The sequence below is a fragment of the Parasteatoda tepidariorum genome, chromosome 3 (assembly GCF_043381705.1).
Source record: "Parasteatoda tepidariorum isolate YZ-2023 chromosome 3, CAS_Ptep_4.0, whole genome shotgun sequence".
Classification (NCBI taxonomy): domain Eukaryota; kingdom Metazoa; phylum Arthropoda; class Arachnida; order Araneae; family Theridiidae; genus Parasteatoda; species Parasteatoda tepidariorum.
The window spans coordinates 56,184,485-56,203,531 of NC_092206.1; the positions used below are offsets into that span (position 1 = coordinate 56,184,485).

General features: G+C 28.4%; 2 protein-coding genes across 2 annotated transcripts in view; one reads left to right on the forward strand and one right to left on the reverse strand.

Moving 5' to 3' along the window:
* Window positions 1–19,047, reverse strand: part of LOC107449808 (general transcription and DNA repair factor IIH helicase subunit Xpd) — a 363,770-nt gene that overhangs the window by 137,884 nt on the left and 206,839 nt on the right. The window lies entirely within an intron of this gene.
* LOC107449813 (forkhead box protein O) overlaps window positions 15,770–19,047 on the forward strand; it is a 111,313-nt gene continuing 108,035 nt past the window's right edge. Inside the window, exon 1 of the mRNA XM_016065471.3 lies at window positions 15,770–16,917. Within this exon, the coding sequence (XP_015920957.1) occupies window positions 16,561–16,917 (357 nt within the window). The 5' untranslated portion in view covers window positions 15,770–16,560. The remainder of the gene's footprint in view (window positions 16,918–19,047) is intronic.

Consider the following 19,047-nt stretch of genomic DNA (forward strand, 5'->3'; position numbering starts at 1 on the left):
CCTTACTATCATTTTGGAAATAATCATTAGTGTCATCATCGTTTTTTCTTCTTTTTTAAGATTATTTCCACAAAAATTTTTTTCTTAGTTTTGGTCTAACAATTAAAAAAACGGCTTTCTGTAGCGATTCAGAAAACCGGAAAAAACATCTATCCGAAATAGCGATGGTCCGATCGTTCCGGATAATCGGTTCCCAACTGTAATAGCTCATTTATCACTTTCACCACTACAAATTCAAATGCGAATGTACAGTTCGAAAAAAATGGATTACTCTGAATAACTTTTGATCTAACGATCGGATAATCATATTTTAGGACTCAATCTTAATGGTTCGAGGGTGTGACCTCAAATATGCTAATTAATTAGAGAGCACCATATTTTAAGTTCGGACACAAAAGCACATTACCCAAAATATAGATGGTAGCCGCAATCTGGGAAATATGGTTCCAATAGTTTGATCAGGGTAGCGGTACAAAATTTCGACCTCTTAATGTTAATTTCACTTTTTGCGTATTTTGTCATATCTCGAGAACTTTTAGGGGAAACGAACATTTTCTACACAATTATGAAATTCGTTTATCCAAAAATAATTCCATGCAAAATATAACTTTTACTAAATATTTATTATTTTTTATTTTATTTAATAATAATAATAAAGAAATTAATAATTAGGGATGCAATTTTTGCCATCTTATTAAGGAATGTAAGTTTACGTGGCCAAATACAACACTTAAGCAAAATCGGTCGAATAGTTTCTGAGAAATCGAATCTTAAAGTCGTGTTTTTAAAATTCAATTTCTCGGGACCCGTTCTACAGATTTCACTCAGATTTTATATTTTGCCACATAAAGTTACATTCTTTAATTTGATGTGAGAATGTTCGCTTAAGAAGTTCTCGAGATATGTAAAAATTAAAATTAACCAGGGTCTGTATAGTTTAGATATTTCTCCTGACCAAACTAAGGGGATCAGATTTCCCAGATGGCGGCTACACCCTATAGTTTGGTGGTAAGAAATCGAAATCTGTCGGGAAAAAAAAGGCATATTTATTAAGACAAAGTTGGTTTTGTGTCTGATTTCTTAGCTTAAAATATCGTCTACATTAATTAATTAGATGTTTGAGATCACCCTCTGGAACCATTTAAATTAAGTTCTAGAAATAGAATGATTGTTAGATCAAAAGTTATTTAGGATAGTCTGTTTATTTATTTAATTATCTATTTATTTATTTTTATGCATTTCTTGCGTACTGTACACTAAAAAAATACTTGATGTCATATCAATGGAAGGAAACATATTTTATCTGTATTTCTATTTCTCAGAGGAAATAAAAGAGCAGTGAGCATTTCACAAAATCACAAATATTTATAAATTATTAGCATTTTCTAAATTAACTATTCTCTGTCGAATAAGGCATAAAAAGTTAAAGAAAGGGTAAAAGAACAAATTAGTAAAAAATGGTTAGTATAACAAACTGGCTCATATAAACAAGAAAGAATTTTTCTTAATACCTCTTGTTTAAGCCAATTTAAAAAAAAAATCATTTAAAACAGTGTTTCCTAACCTTTTTATCACCGCGGACCTGTCAACGTTTGACAATTTTACCGCGGCCCGCTGGGGGGGGGGACGTTGATTGTTTATATTTTAGATTATTTTGATTTATTAATTTTAATTTAATTTTATTTAAACATGCCTTCAAAATAAAATACAGTTACACCAAAAAAATAAATATAAAGTGATTTAACATTTTAACTAACTCGAACGTTAAATCAATGAGAACCCTGAGCTTGTTTCTTTGCATTGAGACTGTTCCATCTGAGGGTAATCGTTTTAAAACGTTATAAAATTTATGTCACTGCCTTCGGGAGCCCCCTTTTTTTAAATAAATAAAATTTTAATGGAACACAGATATTTTTAATTTTTGGTATAAACCTAGGAATTTAAATTCAGTTTCAATGAAATGGGCGGCCCTGTACTGGTCCGCGGACCGGGGGTTGGGGAACACCGATTTAGAATACAGGTGTGAATTAAGTTCCTCAAAAAAGTCGTCACCCAAAAGTAATGAAGTAGCGACTACCTTTCAAAAATAGTTACTATTTTTTAAAAAGAGTAGTTGTAGTTGAAGCTGCAAAAGTAATGTAGTTTTTCAGACCACTGCTTAAATATCTCAAAAACTAAAAATTTAAACTTAGCAGATTTTTTTTAACTCTTAACGTTCATTGATCCTTGAATTATGAATTTCTTTTTAACGTTTCTATGGAGAAAATAAGAAATGTTTTGAAAACATATTTTTTTTTATATTTAATTTAATTAGGTTGAGAACTTTCGTATCATGTTTTAGATAACATTAAAACCTTTAATCTTACCCCTTTTTTTTACAGTTGTAATGCTACATTTTATCATTCCTCCATTCATATAATAATCTGCATCATTCGATTCTAGATTAAATGTGTTTAACTTATAGTGTCATAACGATAAATTCATTGACACAAAAGTAGTATTATTAAACATACATGTACACACACGACGAATGTTTTTTTCTTCTACTGATACAATTATTTAGACTATCTCGAATGAAAAAGGAACTACATCTCGATATTTTTTTAAAATTTTATTTTATTCATTGATTATTTTTTTTCAATTACATTTTATTTATATGCTGTTTTTCACGTTTAAATGTTCTACTTTTAAAAACGCTTCTACGTTTAAAAGTTACATCATGCGATTTTTTACATTTAAATATTACATAATGAGTCTTTTTTTTATTTTTTTTATTTATCTATATTTAAGTCTTCTACATTTTAAAGTCGAAGGCACAAAATGTAAAAGTAAGCTTATAAGTTTCGTGAAAACTGAACCAAAATGCTTAATCTGTTTTATAATTTTTAGTTCATTTCTTAATGACGATGTGGCAATTTTATGACAAAATCTGTTGTTCTAATATCTAGATCGCTATTTAAATTTTAATAACTTGAACAAGAAATTTCGAAGGTAATTTTAAATTAAACGAAAAAGTATTATTTACGTAACTAAATAGAACATACTTTTAATTAAAAGAAACTTTATGTTTATTTGTAATCATCAAATTACAATGAAATAAAATCTCTTTTACAAGTATAACAATTTGGTTCAAAATTGAATACCCCTGCATTATGAGGCCTACCGAAGTAGCTATCTAAGAGTTAAGGTTAAATTTTTGATTTGCATTTTCTTGATATATTTTGTACTTAACAAAATTTTGATGATAAGGTATTTATTATTTGACAGCACAATAACTTTTAAAAAGTTGGAAAATAAAAGGTTGGCTTTGTTACATTAGTAGAAATTGCGATTAACAGTTTTCAGAAACTTTATTGATTTTTTTATCAAAATTTTAAAGTAATAAAGTTATGCGATTTGTGGTTTTGAATGAGGTATAAAAAATACACATTTGTCAGGCAATAGATTTAAAAAAAAAATCATTTGCTATTATTTAAACTGATGAAAGCTGATTCGGATTTTGAAAAATTACTGTTAATGTTAATAGCTTAGAAACAAAGATATCTATCAAAAATATAAAAACTGTTTGATTGCAGAATTGTATTGTTATAATATTTTCAGAAAAAGGAAGAATATAGAATTTAAAATACCGAATGCTTTATGTCTCAAAATCTGATTGGGTGACGGCCTTGTATTTTACATGAACCGAAAGATAATAATAAAATAAATAATGGGAAAATTAATTGATCAGATTAACTATAGTAAATTAATCAGATTATATTAATTAATAAATTAGAGTAAATAATGGGAAATGGGAAAATTATATAAAGAGATTTAAAATAATTCCCATTTTCACTCTCCCCCTCTCCCCTTTGGTCGAGATGAAAAAGGACTCTTAAATTATTTCGAAGTATGGTTAAAGAATAAACGATTCTGATCATAATGTTAGAATAAAATTTAAACTATATTTATAAAGAAAAAAAACACAAAATTTAAGTTCTCAGTGCATTTACAAAAACGTTTTATTTCGAAAATGGTCCTCCTTCTCATTTTTTTTTCCAATTAATTTGCGGTCAAGTAATGCACCATTTTCGAATTCCAAAGTTTCTTATCGAATCGAGAAACTGATAATTCACTCAAAGCTGGTCTGAGGTTTTGCCCTATCTCATAAAAGGTCAACGTCTTTGAGGCGATTTTCTTCTCTTGGAAGATACGAGACTTGAAGAAAACTCTACTTAAAAATATATGTTTTGAGAAACAGAAATTCATATCACTTTCAAGAGAAGCGGACTTTTTCATGCATATAAAACGATTTTTAGTGGCACATTTAATGGAATTGCAAACAATAGCTTTATGTAAATATATTTGTGAGGCTATTGGCTTCCAATATTATACAAATTGTGCCATTTATCTGTTAGGAATGAGTTGGAATAAACTACCAAATTTTAAACAGTTTAAAAAGTTAAATCGTTTTAAAACGATTTTTCTTTCAAAAACTTAATTTAATAATTTTTTAACCATATTCAAACATAATATTTTAAAGTAAGAAAAAGAACACAAATTTTAAGCAAACAATTTAAGAAATCGTTTTCTAATTTCCATATACACAGGTTATAGCATGCCAGTCTATTTTATAGGTTCCCAACCTTTTCCGAATCATTTTAAGAATGAGTTTTTGAGCGAACCAGAATGTAAAAAACAGTATAAGCATAACTAAGCACATCTTTCATTGTAAGTAAAATAACTAACTAAAAAAGATAAAATAAATAGAAAGAGTTTGTCTACAAAATATACCATTTCGAAACATTTTATTCAAAGTTGAAAAATGGCAATTTAAACTCATGCAATTTATTTAAGTTATAAGCAACCTAGACATTACTACAGTAGGCTAGACATTTTTCTTCTTTTTGCTTTTAATTGTTTAAATAACGTGATACCAAATAGGGGATTTCAAAAATGAAACAATTCATTTATTGAAATTGAGCAAAAATAGTTTTGTTACTATCTTTTGTATAATATTAGTCTAATTCACTCTTCAGATAAAAATTTAAAAAATAAACAAAGCAAAAATAAAATCATGCTAATTGAGAAAAACGTGTCGTTTTTTTAAAATATCGTTATAATAAAAAGTGAACATTCTGTAATAAAGGATCTTTGGCAGATGCATCAATCGTTTCAATAAAAAACTAAATGCTTCAAATATCCAAGAATATTATAAATTGTTAGAATGTATTTTAATGTATTTAAATTTAGAATTTACTATACACAGAATAATATTATGTGAGGGTGATTCTTTTATGAGCTCTGCTCCTGGTTTGCACCGACCTCATTGCTGACGTAAAATATCCTCAGTGGTTGACTGATCATGGGTTAGAATCCCCTTGGCGTCGGACTAACCTTCTGGGGTTTTTGTGATTTTCCTCTCCATGTAACGCAAATATGGGTTAGTTCCATCAAAAAGTCCTCCGTGAAGGCTAGCTTCTTCCAATGCTTTATCGAGGAGTTCTCTTGTCTTTTGTGTTGGGTTCAAAATTACAAGGCTACGGAGTTGAATATTAATAGTCGTAAACTCAGATTTGGGTTGATTGTTCAGCGTTGGTTATAAAATACAAAAAATATTATTACAGCAGCATTTAAAAAAAAATAATAAATTCGGAAACAAGAAAAAGTCTGTGTTCATATCTGTAAAATTCCTATAGAAACGAAGCCAAACTTAATTAAAGGGCATGGTCGAAAACATAGGGTGAGTTGTATATATCTTTATAAAATCAATTTTGTAGCTAAAAAACTTACTTAATACTCGTAATTTTTAAATTATGTTTTTTTATGTTATAAGTTTTTTTAAAAGTAATAATTATAAAAAATTTACATTGCTTGTAAAGTCAAAATTCTTTCCGAAATAAAGATAATACTTTTATTTCAAAAAATAATAAAAAAAATTCTTTAATTTTTTCTAATTGGAACCTGAAAGCGACACCATCGTGGGTAAATCATTACATTTCCTTAAACCACGATTCAGAATCCAATCAGAATTCAATTTGGATCAACACACACGCGTGTTCAGATTTCAATTAAATATGATCCGAAAATTGATTCAGCTTGGTAATAAACCAAGCCTAATTGCTTAAACGTTAACCCGCCTAATTTGACCACGTGATTATGAGCAACCATGAGATTAAAATCAAACTTAAATTATTTCAAAACACTTATAAATGTTTCTTCTTTAATTTTTATTTATTTCAATTACAAAAGAAAAGTATTTTTAGGAGGATAATTCAAATGAGTACCTTTTGATTTCGGAGAGTATGGATTAGGCAACCTTATCTAAGCAACCCAAAAGTTGGACCATACATGGCTAGGTGCTTGGCCGTAGTTGGGCATAACTTTTATTCTGTCGCAAACGAGGTCTCCTTTCTCAAAGAATTCTTCGCAAAATTTCTGAGGTATCATGCAGAGAAAGACCTCGTTTTTCAAGCAAATTCGCAGGACTCTGTTTGGCATATGATCACGTTGCTTGTATAACGATTTTTCAGCTCAACATAATGTCTCAAAAATAAATCAACCCTCATACTTGCCAGATTTGTTTCCAAGACTAATTAATTTTCTGAAAATAACAAGGCATGAAAATGTCGGAGATACCACGACAACTTTGATATCAAAATTGAAGAGCAATTTCGAAAGAGAACATTGAAAACTTTTCCGGAACTTCAAAGCACAGAAGTTTAATACGGGCCGATATAAAACATATTAAATTGACCTAATATGTACGAAATTTTTGGAGGGGTTATTAGATTTGTCTAGTAATTATAGTCCCATTTTGTAAATACATGACTAAAGTTTCGTGTTTGCAACGAAAAATGTACAATTTAATTATATTCTCAAAATACATACTTACAAACAATGAATCTAAATTGGTATGTAAGCGTTTCTAATATCATTTTAAATTTTAGTGCATAGCGATTTTCAGAACAATTTATTTTAGTGAAAAATTCGCCATCGCAATTCAATAGGTGTTTGTGCATCAACAGATTTTAAGATATTGCACTGGAAATGTAAAGATGCTGAACTAAAGAAAAAACGAGAATGAATCTGCAGTTTTTGATAATCTTTTCAAAGCATCCAAGAGAGCAATTTTTTCTGTTACTTCACTGCGAAGAATAGCACAAAAATTACTAAGTCTGGCAAATGGAGTACCACATCACGAATATAGCTCACTTGTGAACAAATGAAGCAATTAAATTAAATTGTTCTTATTTATTAAGAACCAATACTTAATTTTAATCAAAACTAAATAGCGATTTTTACAAACTAGTTATTTTCATGCTATTTCCTTTCAAAAACTTAATTTAATAATTTTTTAACCANCAAAAAAAAAAAAAAAAAAATCTTCAAATAAGAATCCTGATTCTAACCGAAAGTCTTAATTCTAAGATCTAGTCTAAAATAGTTTCTTCCCAGTTTCGTTTTAACTTTTTTTTAAAATGCTTTTTATGTTTTAGAATTAATGTTTTAAATATTTTCGAATGCTCTTTACCAAACCTAGCTTTTACTGTTAAAAATTAATATTATGCTATTTACAGTGTTATAATATTTAAAAATTATTATAATATCTAAATTTAGAGGCAAAACGACTGACATTTTACAAATAAAAATATATTATTACAATATTTAGCTCATAATGTTTCTCAAAAATTTTAAATTTTAATTATTTTATACTATTTTAAAAAGTAAATATAAATATTAAATTTATTTTCGTTTTGATTCATAAGCAAACTAAATACTAACTATAAATTATACATATAGTTTCAGTTACTTTCTTGGAGAAACATAACTCAATTACAAAAAAGTTCAATTGATTTATATTAAAATCAGCTACGAATAATATAATTTATTTAAAGAAAAAAGAAATTCTATAAACTCGTTTTCAAAACTTTTTTTTTCAATGAAAACTTTTATTACTTTGAATCCGATTGTCTAGATAAGAAAACATTTTTTCACCTTTAAAATTTCCTAAAAAAGTTTTGTGATGATCTTGAACCTAAACGTCTGAAATACAAATAACGAACTTCTGCCATTATTTATCTTAAAATAAAAAAGTATTTTTATTTTTATGTAACAACAGAAATTCTTATTCCTCTCACACTTTTAATTGCCATGAAGTACATTGAAACAAATATGTTTTTAACAGTTACCAGAACGTCTCATCGTAAGATTAGATAAATTTCTTTGGCCTAAAGATAAAGGTGTTCGCGTACTCATCTTCAGTCAATATGTTGCGCAACATAATGTTGAATAAATATCGCCTATAAATAGATACACCTATATTGCTGCCTTTAAATTTCAGATAAGAGCACTGAATTGAATAACAAAATTGATCATACAACATAACACTTAACTTTAAGGCATGACCTTGTTTGGGATTCTAAAACTTGCAGTTTGAATCCTTAATCGTTTGGAACACTTTAAGCGTCTATCATCAAGGTGAAATTTCAGATTGATTTGAATTTACTACTTTCGGCTCCTCGTGAGAAGTTGTTAAAAAAATATGATGATACGAGTTATTCTCCACCTTTGCTACAGTAAAATTAAAAATCGTTCTTGATAGGCCTAGCTAATTTATCTTCTGTAGGAATGTCAACAACAAAGTTATGGCGCCATTTGTTATTCTTGTTCCATAAAAATTAGAATAACTTGTTATACAATGAAAATGTTTGTAACGAACTGAGAATGAAACTGCGAAATGGGCAAGACATTTCATTTACCTTTCTGTTGTGACGCGAAATTATTTAAATTGGGATTTTGTTTGATTTTGGCATTGAAGGTCTAAATGAAATATAGTAATAAGATTTGCTTGTAAATGAGTTTTAAGTAACAGATTAAATCAATTTATTGACATTAGTGTGGTAATAAGATTTATTTTGAAAGGGGGAAATTTTTCGGAGGAGCAAAACTGTGACTTAAAAAAAGTAAAATTGCTTTTTGAAAACTGTACAGATAATTAAATGGTGAAAATATTATGACTAAATTATAGACAAAAATTTCAAAATTTCTGCGATCGATTAATTTTTGGTTAAAAAAAATAATAAACTGAGATTATTGATGTTGAAGGGAGAGGCGAAAAATTTCAGAAACAATGTTGAGAAATAAAATTTTTTTTTTTAAATATATTTGTTTATTATATTTTTTTGTTATTATTATTATTGCCAACTCCTTCGTACTTTAGGGCATATTTTTACCATTTTGATCAGGCGTAATTTCACCTATTTCAAAATGTTTTACCTGAGCTATTATAATTACTAAAAACAGTTACTTTCTATTTATTCATCGTGAAATTCTTCTACTAACATTTTATTAAGCTTTAAAATACGATCATAATCACTGGGTGCTAGACCTAGAAAATTTTGTGAAAACCACAGCTAATTCAAACTGTGACTCATTAATATTTGCCATTATTGTGATTTGCCGAAATTAATGAGCCAGAAATGGCAGATTTATGGGCAAGTCGGATGATTTGATATATCTTTTTCTTCAACAGAAGAATTCTTCAAAAACTAAATTAATTCGTCAAATGAATGACCCATTTCTCACAAAGATTCTTAATACCTAAATGATCTTTCTTTCATATAAATTATTTCTTTCTATTTAGTTTGAACTTCCTCCCCTCGAATATAGCTAAAAGCAGTATCTAAAAAAGGTCGAAATTTCTATGATCAAGTAAGTTATGATAAGATGGACTATTTTCTAGCCCAATATTTTGTCTAAATATTGGGTGACAGAAGTCGTGGCGATCGGGATTTGCAGACCAATGTTTGGCCACATTTTAAAAAAGGATTGTGGCAAAAAATATTGGTGACCAAAATATGTATGTTTAGCTATGCTGATATATTACAAATTATCTTCTGAAATGACTCATGTAACATTACAATTAGGTCACTTTTATGCTTAAAACTTGAATCTCAGATAGCGTTAATGCTAATTCTTAAATACGGGGCAAGATTTCCTTAAGCTAAAACAGGTGCGCAAATTCTCCCCCCAAGCGAGTTAATAAAAACGCAGTAAAATGATGAAAAGTATCATTTTATGCATTTAAAAAAATTCCATAGTTGAAGAAATGTTATTTTTATGCTATTATTATGTCACCAAACAATTAGTATAATTATTGGACATTAGATATTATTTTTAAAGCTTTTATCATTTAATTAAAAAATATGAAATGTGAAAATTTTTGTGGTCTTCAAACGAGTCCTTGCTTAGTTATCAATTTTTAAAGTAATAACTTATGACGTTCCTGTTACATTTATATTAAATTCGGGATCAGTTTTGCATTCCGATATGCAAATGGAATTTTTTCTCCGGTTCTTTTACTTTCCAGAATTCTTCTTTCTTCCCTTTTTTTGTGAAAGTGTGACACAATGATATCTATGGAAAATGCCTTTAACTATATGTAATGGCTTTTCCTAGGAATAGTTGCTAGTAGTTGAAAAACGCACAACAAATTTGGGAAACTGGTACTGAGGAATGTAATTCTTCTACCTGATTGGAACAGCGCAAAATGATTCAATTTGTCAACTTGTTAACACAACAGTCCCGAAAAGCATTGGTTTTGGCAGAAAAACTCGGATTTCTTTGAGGACTCTAACAATATTTCCCCTCCTTAAAAAAATTCCATTTTAGTTTAATTAGACCACGGGTAATCAATGCACTTCTTTAATTTGTTCTTTCATGGAAGTTGGTTATTAAAGGTATAATGAATTCGGCTGAAAAAATAACCTCCACAAAAATATAAATGAATAAAATAAAATAAAAAATTTAGGATACCAAAAACTTTTACCTCCGTCCGCAAGCCATAATGATGCTTTTTCTACTTGTTTTTATGTGATTGTAATATTTTGCATAGAAAATAGAATAAATGTAGCAGGAAAAGCCTCCCCAATAGAATTTTTTAAAAAAAAATACACAAAAAAAGTACTAAGAAATGCTCTCTTAAATAATTAAAAATATCCTTTAAATCTTAAATTATTAACAGTAATAAAACTATAAAAAAGTATCTAAAATATTGAAAAAATGTACCCCTCCCCCACTAAAGACAACTTGCCCCTCTGCATACACCTGTGTGCACTAAAATCAAGTTGTTGGAATCAGTTGTTATGTGTGCCGAATTTTAAATAGTGGTTTTACATACATACAATGTAGATAAAATGATATGCTGCTACATGACATTTTTATTTAAATGGTTGTGCGGTACATCTACTTTTCTACACCCAAAGTTTTCTTTACAAATGTGAATTCGTCACTGCTCAGTGTCATTCTAAGTGACGTCAATCTTTGATAACTCTTCTAAGCTTCCATAAATGTCCACCAAGTTCTGACGTAATTGTAACATACTGCAAATTAGCAAAAGGAAAAGATAACTGTTTGATTTGTGACTTACGATGAAGGCTAACAAATTAGACGTTATTGCGTACGCTTTATGAAACAAAGTATTTTCTACAATAAAATCAAATCTTGCTGTGCTTTTATTTTCTAAACTAAATTTTAAGCATGAAATAGTTATTATTAAATGCGTGCATTTTATTTAAGTCAGTTTATTGCTGAAAAGAAATAACATTTAACGTAGTATGAGTGATTGGAAAACATACTTGAGTGCACGCTGGTAAACTGCAATGTAAAGTGTGCACTCGTGTATACGACATTGCTAATCCTACGGTAGAATATATACAAAATCAATCGACTCTTATATTTTAAAGCCGAGATGACATAATGGGTTAGGAACTGAAATGTCGTAAAGGACGGGGCTCTATTCTCGATGCTGATGGCTTGAAGCCTTCTCAACTTCAGATCAATGGGTAGCAGCTCATTTGGAAAGCAAATGCACTGTGCTGACCACGTTATAAACATCATCATGCTGGTCTGAATACTATTGTTGAGCCTTGACTTCTATGATACTATTGGCAAACAAGTAGCTGTTGTTCGAAAACCATTAAAAGCATTTAGTCAAGTATATTTCAAACTATGCTTCACCGACCTTTTACTTGATTTCATTTATATTTTGTATACTCCATTAGAATAAGTGCTATGTTTAACTAGTACATAACATTTTTACAAATTTTACATTGCTTTTACATATAAATATATGTACAACTCATTCCTGAAGTGTATGACTTCATTTGTTCGCAAAAAAATAGTTAAAATCGACAAATCGATAAAAGTACAACACTCTTTTTTTCTTCAAATGTAGGGGCTAATTTACTGTAATGATATGCAGGGACCTAAATGACTGACAAGCTATTGGTAAATTTAATGCATAATTAAAACAAAAGGAAAAAAATGCTTTTTATGGAATGCAATATCGAGAAAATATTTAATAAATGTGGCTTTCTAGTGGTCAATTTAATAATGCTTCTAATGAGTGACACTATTGATTAGTTAATTAAGAGATAGTGTTTTATTGATAAATTGAGATAATATTAAAAGTTAATGAAAAATTTAATATACATTACTACTAACCTTGACATTTATCATGATATCTATGCATAGTATATATTTAATATGCTTTGCATTTTCATTGAAATTTTATTTTAAATATTTAACTAAAATCTTAGGGACTACAGTGTGAAATGACATTTTCATGCTGAAACTGAGCTGTATTAACCCTAATATTTAGGATTTAATTCATTTAGCGATTTTAAAATGTGTAATTGAAAAATTTTAATAGTTTTAGAAGAAATATTTATAAAATAAATCGAATAAAGGCTAATGAAAATGGACATAAATAGCAATACGGTTTGAGGAGAATAGTACTTTTAAATAAATTACGGAAAAAATTACAATTTCTTATACATTTCTATAACCTTGTTAGTCCAAATGTTTATGATGATTATTTGATATTCGTATTTGTCAAACATTATTTCAACATTATCACAAAATAGGAGTTTTTAAATTATTAAACATTAAGTTTAATACTTTTTTATTGAAAAATCGGTAAGAGTTGAAAAAAATTATTCAAAACAATTCTGAAACTGTATCATAACAATTTGAAGGGAATAGTACTTTTAAATAAATTTTGGACAAAATTATTTATGTATTTCTATAACCTTGTTAGTCCAAATGTTTGTAATGATTATTTGATAATCATATTTGTCAATAATTATTTCAAAAATAAATGCTAATTTTTACTTAAAAGGAACATTATATTGATTCTATAGTGTATGGATTCTATATTATATTAAGTGTCATATTAATTATGAAAATAATATTTTTCTTAATTATAAACATTTCTCTCAAACAAATAATCAAAAACTGCTATCAACACAAAGTAGGATTTTTTTTAATTGCTAAACATGAAATTTAATACTTTTTTATTTAAAAAAATAGGAAAGAATTAAACAAAACTATTCAAAACAACTCTGAATTTTTATTTTTATCAAAATAAAATAGGATACCGTTTTATTGGGATTTAAGAAAACATGCTACCAAATCAAATAAATATTTTTCGCTCTAACTCAAATTGATATAAACGGAATATTTCAGGTAGTACAATATTCATCAAGAATGTCAAGACTTGTCATCATTTGTGTTTATTCATATCCTATTGGTAAATCATGTCCTTGTTTTTATCAGCGTGGATCTCTTATAACCCGGATTTGATTTTCGTGAAGCATTTATTAACTTATAGCATCTGAGAAAAGTTTTCGAATATTGCCTACCAGATTGCTTATTATTGCTTTCATTAAAATTTTAGGTGAAAATTTGGCTTCATAATTTCTACATGCAGTATTTCAAAATTATCTTTCAAATTTTGAAATTTTAACAAACGAAAAATATGTATCCCATATATTTATACTTGTTGCTTTATTTAAGAATTAGACACTGAAAAGTACTGTATATTTTACCGAAAAGCTTTAGTATGGTTTTGGTAAAATTAACTATGAAAAATTATTTTATAATATGCGTTAAAATATAGTAATAACGGTCATATTCGGTAATTTTATCATGATACTTTAGAGAAAGGCATAAAAATTATTTATTCGATTTACTTTTAAGTTTTGTGTCTTTTATTAAATACCTAAATACTACCAGAATTTCTAGTAAACCGTTACCACAGGAACGGAAAAACTACCAAATGAATGTTTTAATTGCCGTATATGTCGATTTTATTACTAGAATTCCTATTATTATTTTTTTTCACTAAAAGTATTTTTATTATTCAGTTCGGTAATTTTATCACGTTGGTTTTCTTCATGCAATTTAAAACTAAGAGAGTGAGAAAATTAGAAAACGGTTCTAACAAAAATGTAACATTTATCGAAACTTAAGTTTAATAAATTGTGTACGTTTTTTTAACCCTTTTTATTTAACTTCGAAAAGTTGCATATTAGTATGAAAATGATTATCAAGAAAATATTGAGGTTTTACATTAAACTTACTATATTCTGTAAAATAAGCTTTTAAGTAATTCAAATTATGAATGGTAATTTTTACTTATTTCTTTAGTAAATATGATTGCTAAGATTGCCGTTGCTTTAACATAAGGAAACTGCGTAATAAGGAATCGATGTTAATGGGCAATTAGAAAAAAAATTACAGAACAATGATTAGTAACAATTATAGTTAAAAATCGTTACAATTATGGAACATATAATTATGTTAGTAGTTAAACAATTATAGAACAATTATTATTATGGAGCAAACTGTTTACTGAATAAATTGTGCCCTTTTTATTACTAAAATATTTGAACATGTTTAGTTAACACTTTAAACTTAAACTATTAAATAATAATATTTTTTAATGTTACGCAAAATACGAAAGCTAGTTTAAAATAATTATTTTTAAAATATGAATAGAAAGTTTTTCGTTTCTTCAATATCAGGAAACGATAATAAACTATCAATTTTTACTCAAGATTTTTTTAAAAAAAAAAAAAAAAAAAGATTATAAGAAAAATTATTGAATAGTTGGTTTGAAAAATTGAGTTATTTTTCCCACTTCAAAACTTTGAAACATATTTAGGGTACCATTTTTATGTTTATCAGAGAAGGTTATTTTTAAGCTGTAGCTGAAGTTTATTTAATTGACTTTTGAAAAAAAATAATAACACATATTTTTCTGGCTGTTGAGTCAAAGTATCTCTGGTCTCTTGTACTTAGTCTTTAAATTTTCTCAAATATATAACATATTAGCTTATCAGTCATTTTTACTAAAATTATACCTGCGGTCTATATTATTCTAAGTAGTTAAATAGTCCACGATCCGTGACTCCATGCAAACTTGAGTTACTTTTTTAAAACTTATAAATTTATAGTCAAATTTTATTTTTTAAAGCATATTTTTCTCCTCAGGCCTAACATAGAGATGAATTTGCGAAAAATTTTATGCGCTTAGTAAAATACCCCTTTGTAAAAATTTGACGAAGTAACTGTCGAATGAATTAAAAGATACAATCGAATTTAACTAATAAAAACGTAAATAACAGCTTTATTAAAAGAGATTTTAAATTAGAATTTCATAAATTTCTTTAAAATTTTACTTATTAGAGAAGTATACAGAATATCATGGTTTTCAATTATTTTTGTGATTATTTTTAAAGTTTCGAATCTGTTCAGAAATAATCTTGTTAACCTTAGCTTTCTTATCGCTTTTCAACTTTTTACCCCCATTGAGTTTTATAAATGCTAAAAACTCACGATAGATGTCTCTAGAGTTTTATCAACACTTCTACATACCAAAAACATTCTAGTTCGTTACTTTAGCGTTCAGTCGTCGCCAAGGGCAACCTGACGTCACCAACGACGTCATCAAGAAAATGCGTGAGATTCGCGGCGCAGTTGTTTCCTCTCAGACCGAATCAACTAGTTACCCCGCAATGTGACTTCGGTAACCAGCACGTCGCTAAGTTTAGTCCGAAAAAATTTCTTCGCGGTTTTGTTGTTATATCTGACCACCTGTGGATTTCAATTGGGGAGCTTTAAATCACCTGAATGATGGGGAAAAACTTCTTCGACATGCTCCCTCAGCTTTTGCGGCTTTAAAGTGGTTTTTGCTTAATAATTTTTTTCACTCTTTCAACTAAATGAAAGCAACCTTGGAAGTGCGTCGTATGTTTTGGTTCCTCTAAGCTCTCGGGATTCTTTTCTTATTGCGTTAGTGAATTTTACTACAACTACCCCTTTCTACGCGAAGTGAATTAAAAGTTGTACTACGATTACTGATTGTTTTTTCCTGTAGTTTTCACCATGCCTACGTAGTACATATCAACATTACAGTTACGTAATTAAGTGAAAACAAGTTAAACTCGTACATTATTTTTGTTCTAGTCCACCTTACTTGATATTGTTTGTTTTTTATTTGTGATTCGTTTATTTTTAACTTCAAGAATTTGTGTTTTTTCTGACATGCCGTCTAAACAGGACTTCATTACCTTTGAAAGTGTGATTAACAACTGCTGTGCCGCTAAAACCTAACTTAAAGTATTGTGTTTTGATGTGAATTAATCAAAACTGGGTACTTTCAACACCTTGTTTTCTTCCGACTCTGACCATCATCAATTTTCAAAAGTGGATTACCACGCGGGACTCACAACTATGGACCCATTGGACATCGACCCGAACTTTGAGCCTCAGACGAGGGCCCGGTCGAATACATGGCCCTTGCCCCGTCCTGAGAACTTTGTGGAAGCCGGGGAAGGTGATGAGAAAAGCGGATTGCCTGCCCATCTGCAGGGGCATATCCCCGGCGGCGCCCTCGATCCACAAGCCCCGAAGAAAAATTCCTCAAGGCGGAATGCTTGGGGTAATATGTCTTATGCCGATCTTATCACACAGGCTATCCAAAGTTCTCCTGAAAAGAGATTGACACTCGCCCAAATATACGAGTGGATGGTACAGAATGTGGCATATTTCAAGGATAAAGGGGACAGCAACAGTTCTGCCGGTTGGAAGGTAGGGTTCATTAATTATCATCTAGATTTAATTAATTATTTGAAAAATTTTTGACTACCTTATGAGCAAACATAGTGAGTCGTTAATTTATATACAAAATACGGCATTTTTTATATAGTAATTATGACATGGTATTTTTATTTTATAATAAATAAACCTAATGGAGCGTTAAGGATTCATGAGTTATCATATTTAAACTTAAATCTGTGACTGCACATAGATTTTTCATTTATGAAAAAATAGTTTTTTTTTTTTAAATATTGTTTTATGTTATTAAGAACAAAACTCCAAATTTGTAGACATGATTAAATTAAGTATATTATGTTTAGGCTAATGTATTGTATGAAGTAAGGGTGCACAACCTTTTTGAGTGAAGGACCTATTGCACAGCAGGTTGACTAACGTAGGGCTACACGCATGTTTAGTCTTGCTGGCGGCAAATATGATAATTTTTATGTAAACATTAGTGTTTTAAGTGCTAAATATTTTATCAAAAAGATATGTATATTTGTTAAAAATTAAATACCTTTAATTATTAGAAATCATTCAAAATCGAAAAAAGTGATAATTATTCTATTTTTTCCCCTTTTTATCAATAATCGATTTTTCAATAATTAATACTTACTTAAATATTTGGGGGAGGGGGAATATAAATTTTTACCAAAAAAGCTAATAGGTAATAAAGTGTAAACAAACATACATATTTTAATTAGAGAAAATCAAGAAGGTTTAAATAAAAAGATAAAGCAAAATCATAATGGTTCAAAATAAGAATCAATATTTATTTGGTTTTGAATCTTATCAGATGTTATTCATTTTACTTGAATTATAAGAGGTTTTATAAAATTTAAATAAGAAACCTTTTTTCTGAAACCAAAGCAAGCAAGTCAAAAAGTGATTACTCAAATTTGAAATTCGCTTATCGTAATATCGTATTAAAAATATCGGATGTTTGAAAACCATGCGGAATTTCATAGCAATAATCATGGAAACTTACCATGCCTTAATGTTAATGATTCAAGGTCCTGACCTCAAATATGCTAGTTCATTGGTGCAGACGATAATAAAGTTACGAGATCAGACGCACAAACGTACTCTCTCTAATTAAGCATAAATTTTTTTTCAAAAGGATGCAAATTCTTGACCCTAAAAATATGAGGGCACCTACAATCTGTAAAATATGGTCCCAAAAGTTTGCTCAGGAAAACGGTCATAAGTTTGGACCCTTTAATGTTGATTTCAATTTTTGAAATCAACAATTTACCCACGAACCGATCTAGATTGAATCCTGATTCATGAAAATCCGATCGTTAGATCAAAAGTAATTCACGGTTTTTAAAAAAATTATAAATTGTGGGAAACCCTACGAATATAAGAGGTCTTGCTCTTGTTAAAATGTTCAAACAAAATCTGACTCGACGAACTGCTTAACAAAACGACGAAACTATTTGAACAAAATTAAACTTAAATGAAAGTTTTAATTGATGTAAGAATTGAGAACAATTCTTTTGAAAACGAAGTTTTGGAATTGTTGATGCCTGATGTTTTTTTTAGGAACAGTTATTCCATTATTAAGTTGCATAGAAAAAATTAAAATACTGTATTTTTAGCGAATTGTTGACATTGAAGGAACTGAAAGTTAAGACAAAGCACTGTTTGATATATAGTTAAAAATGCCTTATGTTTTTATTTTCTTGTCCAGACTTTTAAAATTTAATTAGAATTTTTCCAATGTTATAATTTAAATATTAAAAAGAAAGTTAAAAAAATATTTTTTCGATGAATGGGTAGAGATGTATTTTCTTTCTTCTTTATTTTTTTTTATTTTTATGAAAATGACAAATTTTGAAAAATTGATAATATTTCCAATCTCTTTATAAATCTCTTCTTGATATCATTAAACCATACAAAACTCAGCAACTAAATTTGAAGCCAGAGAATTTAAAAAAAAATTCTTATTGAATCCTCGTACAGTTGGCACTTTACACTCGTATTTTGAGTTTTTCCACTATTCCTGGATTATTACAACAAATAATATCAAACTGTTACTGTGATGTAATTACTAATAACTCATATTAATGTAACGAATTTAAACAATGTCGATTATATAATGAATTTAAATAAAATTGT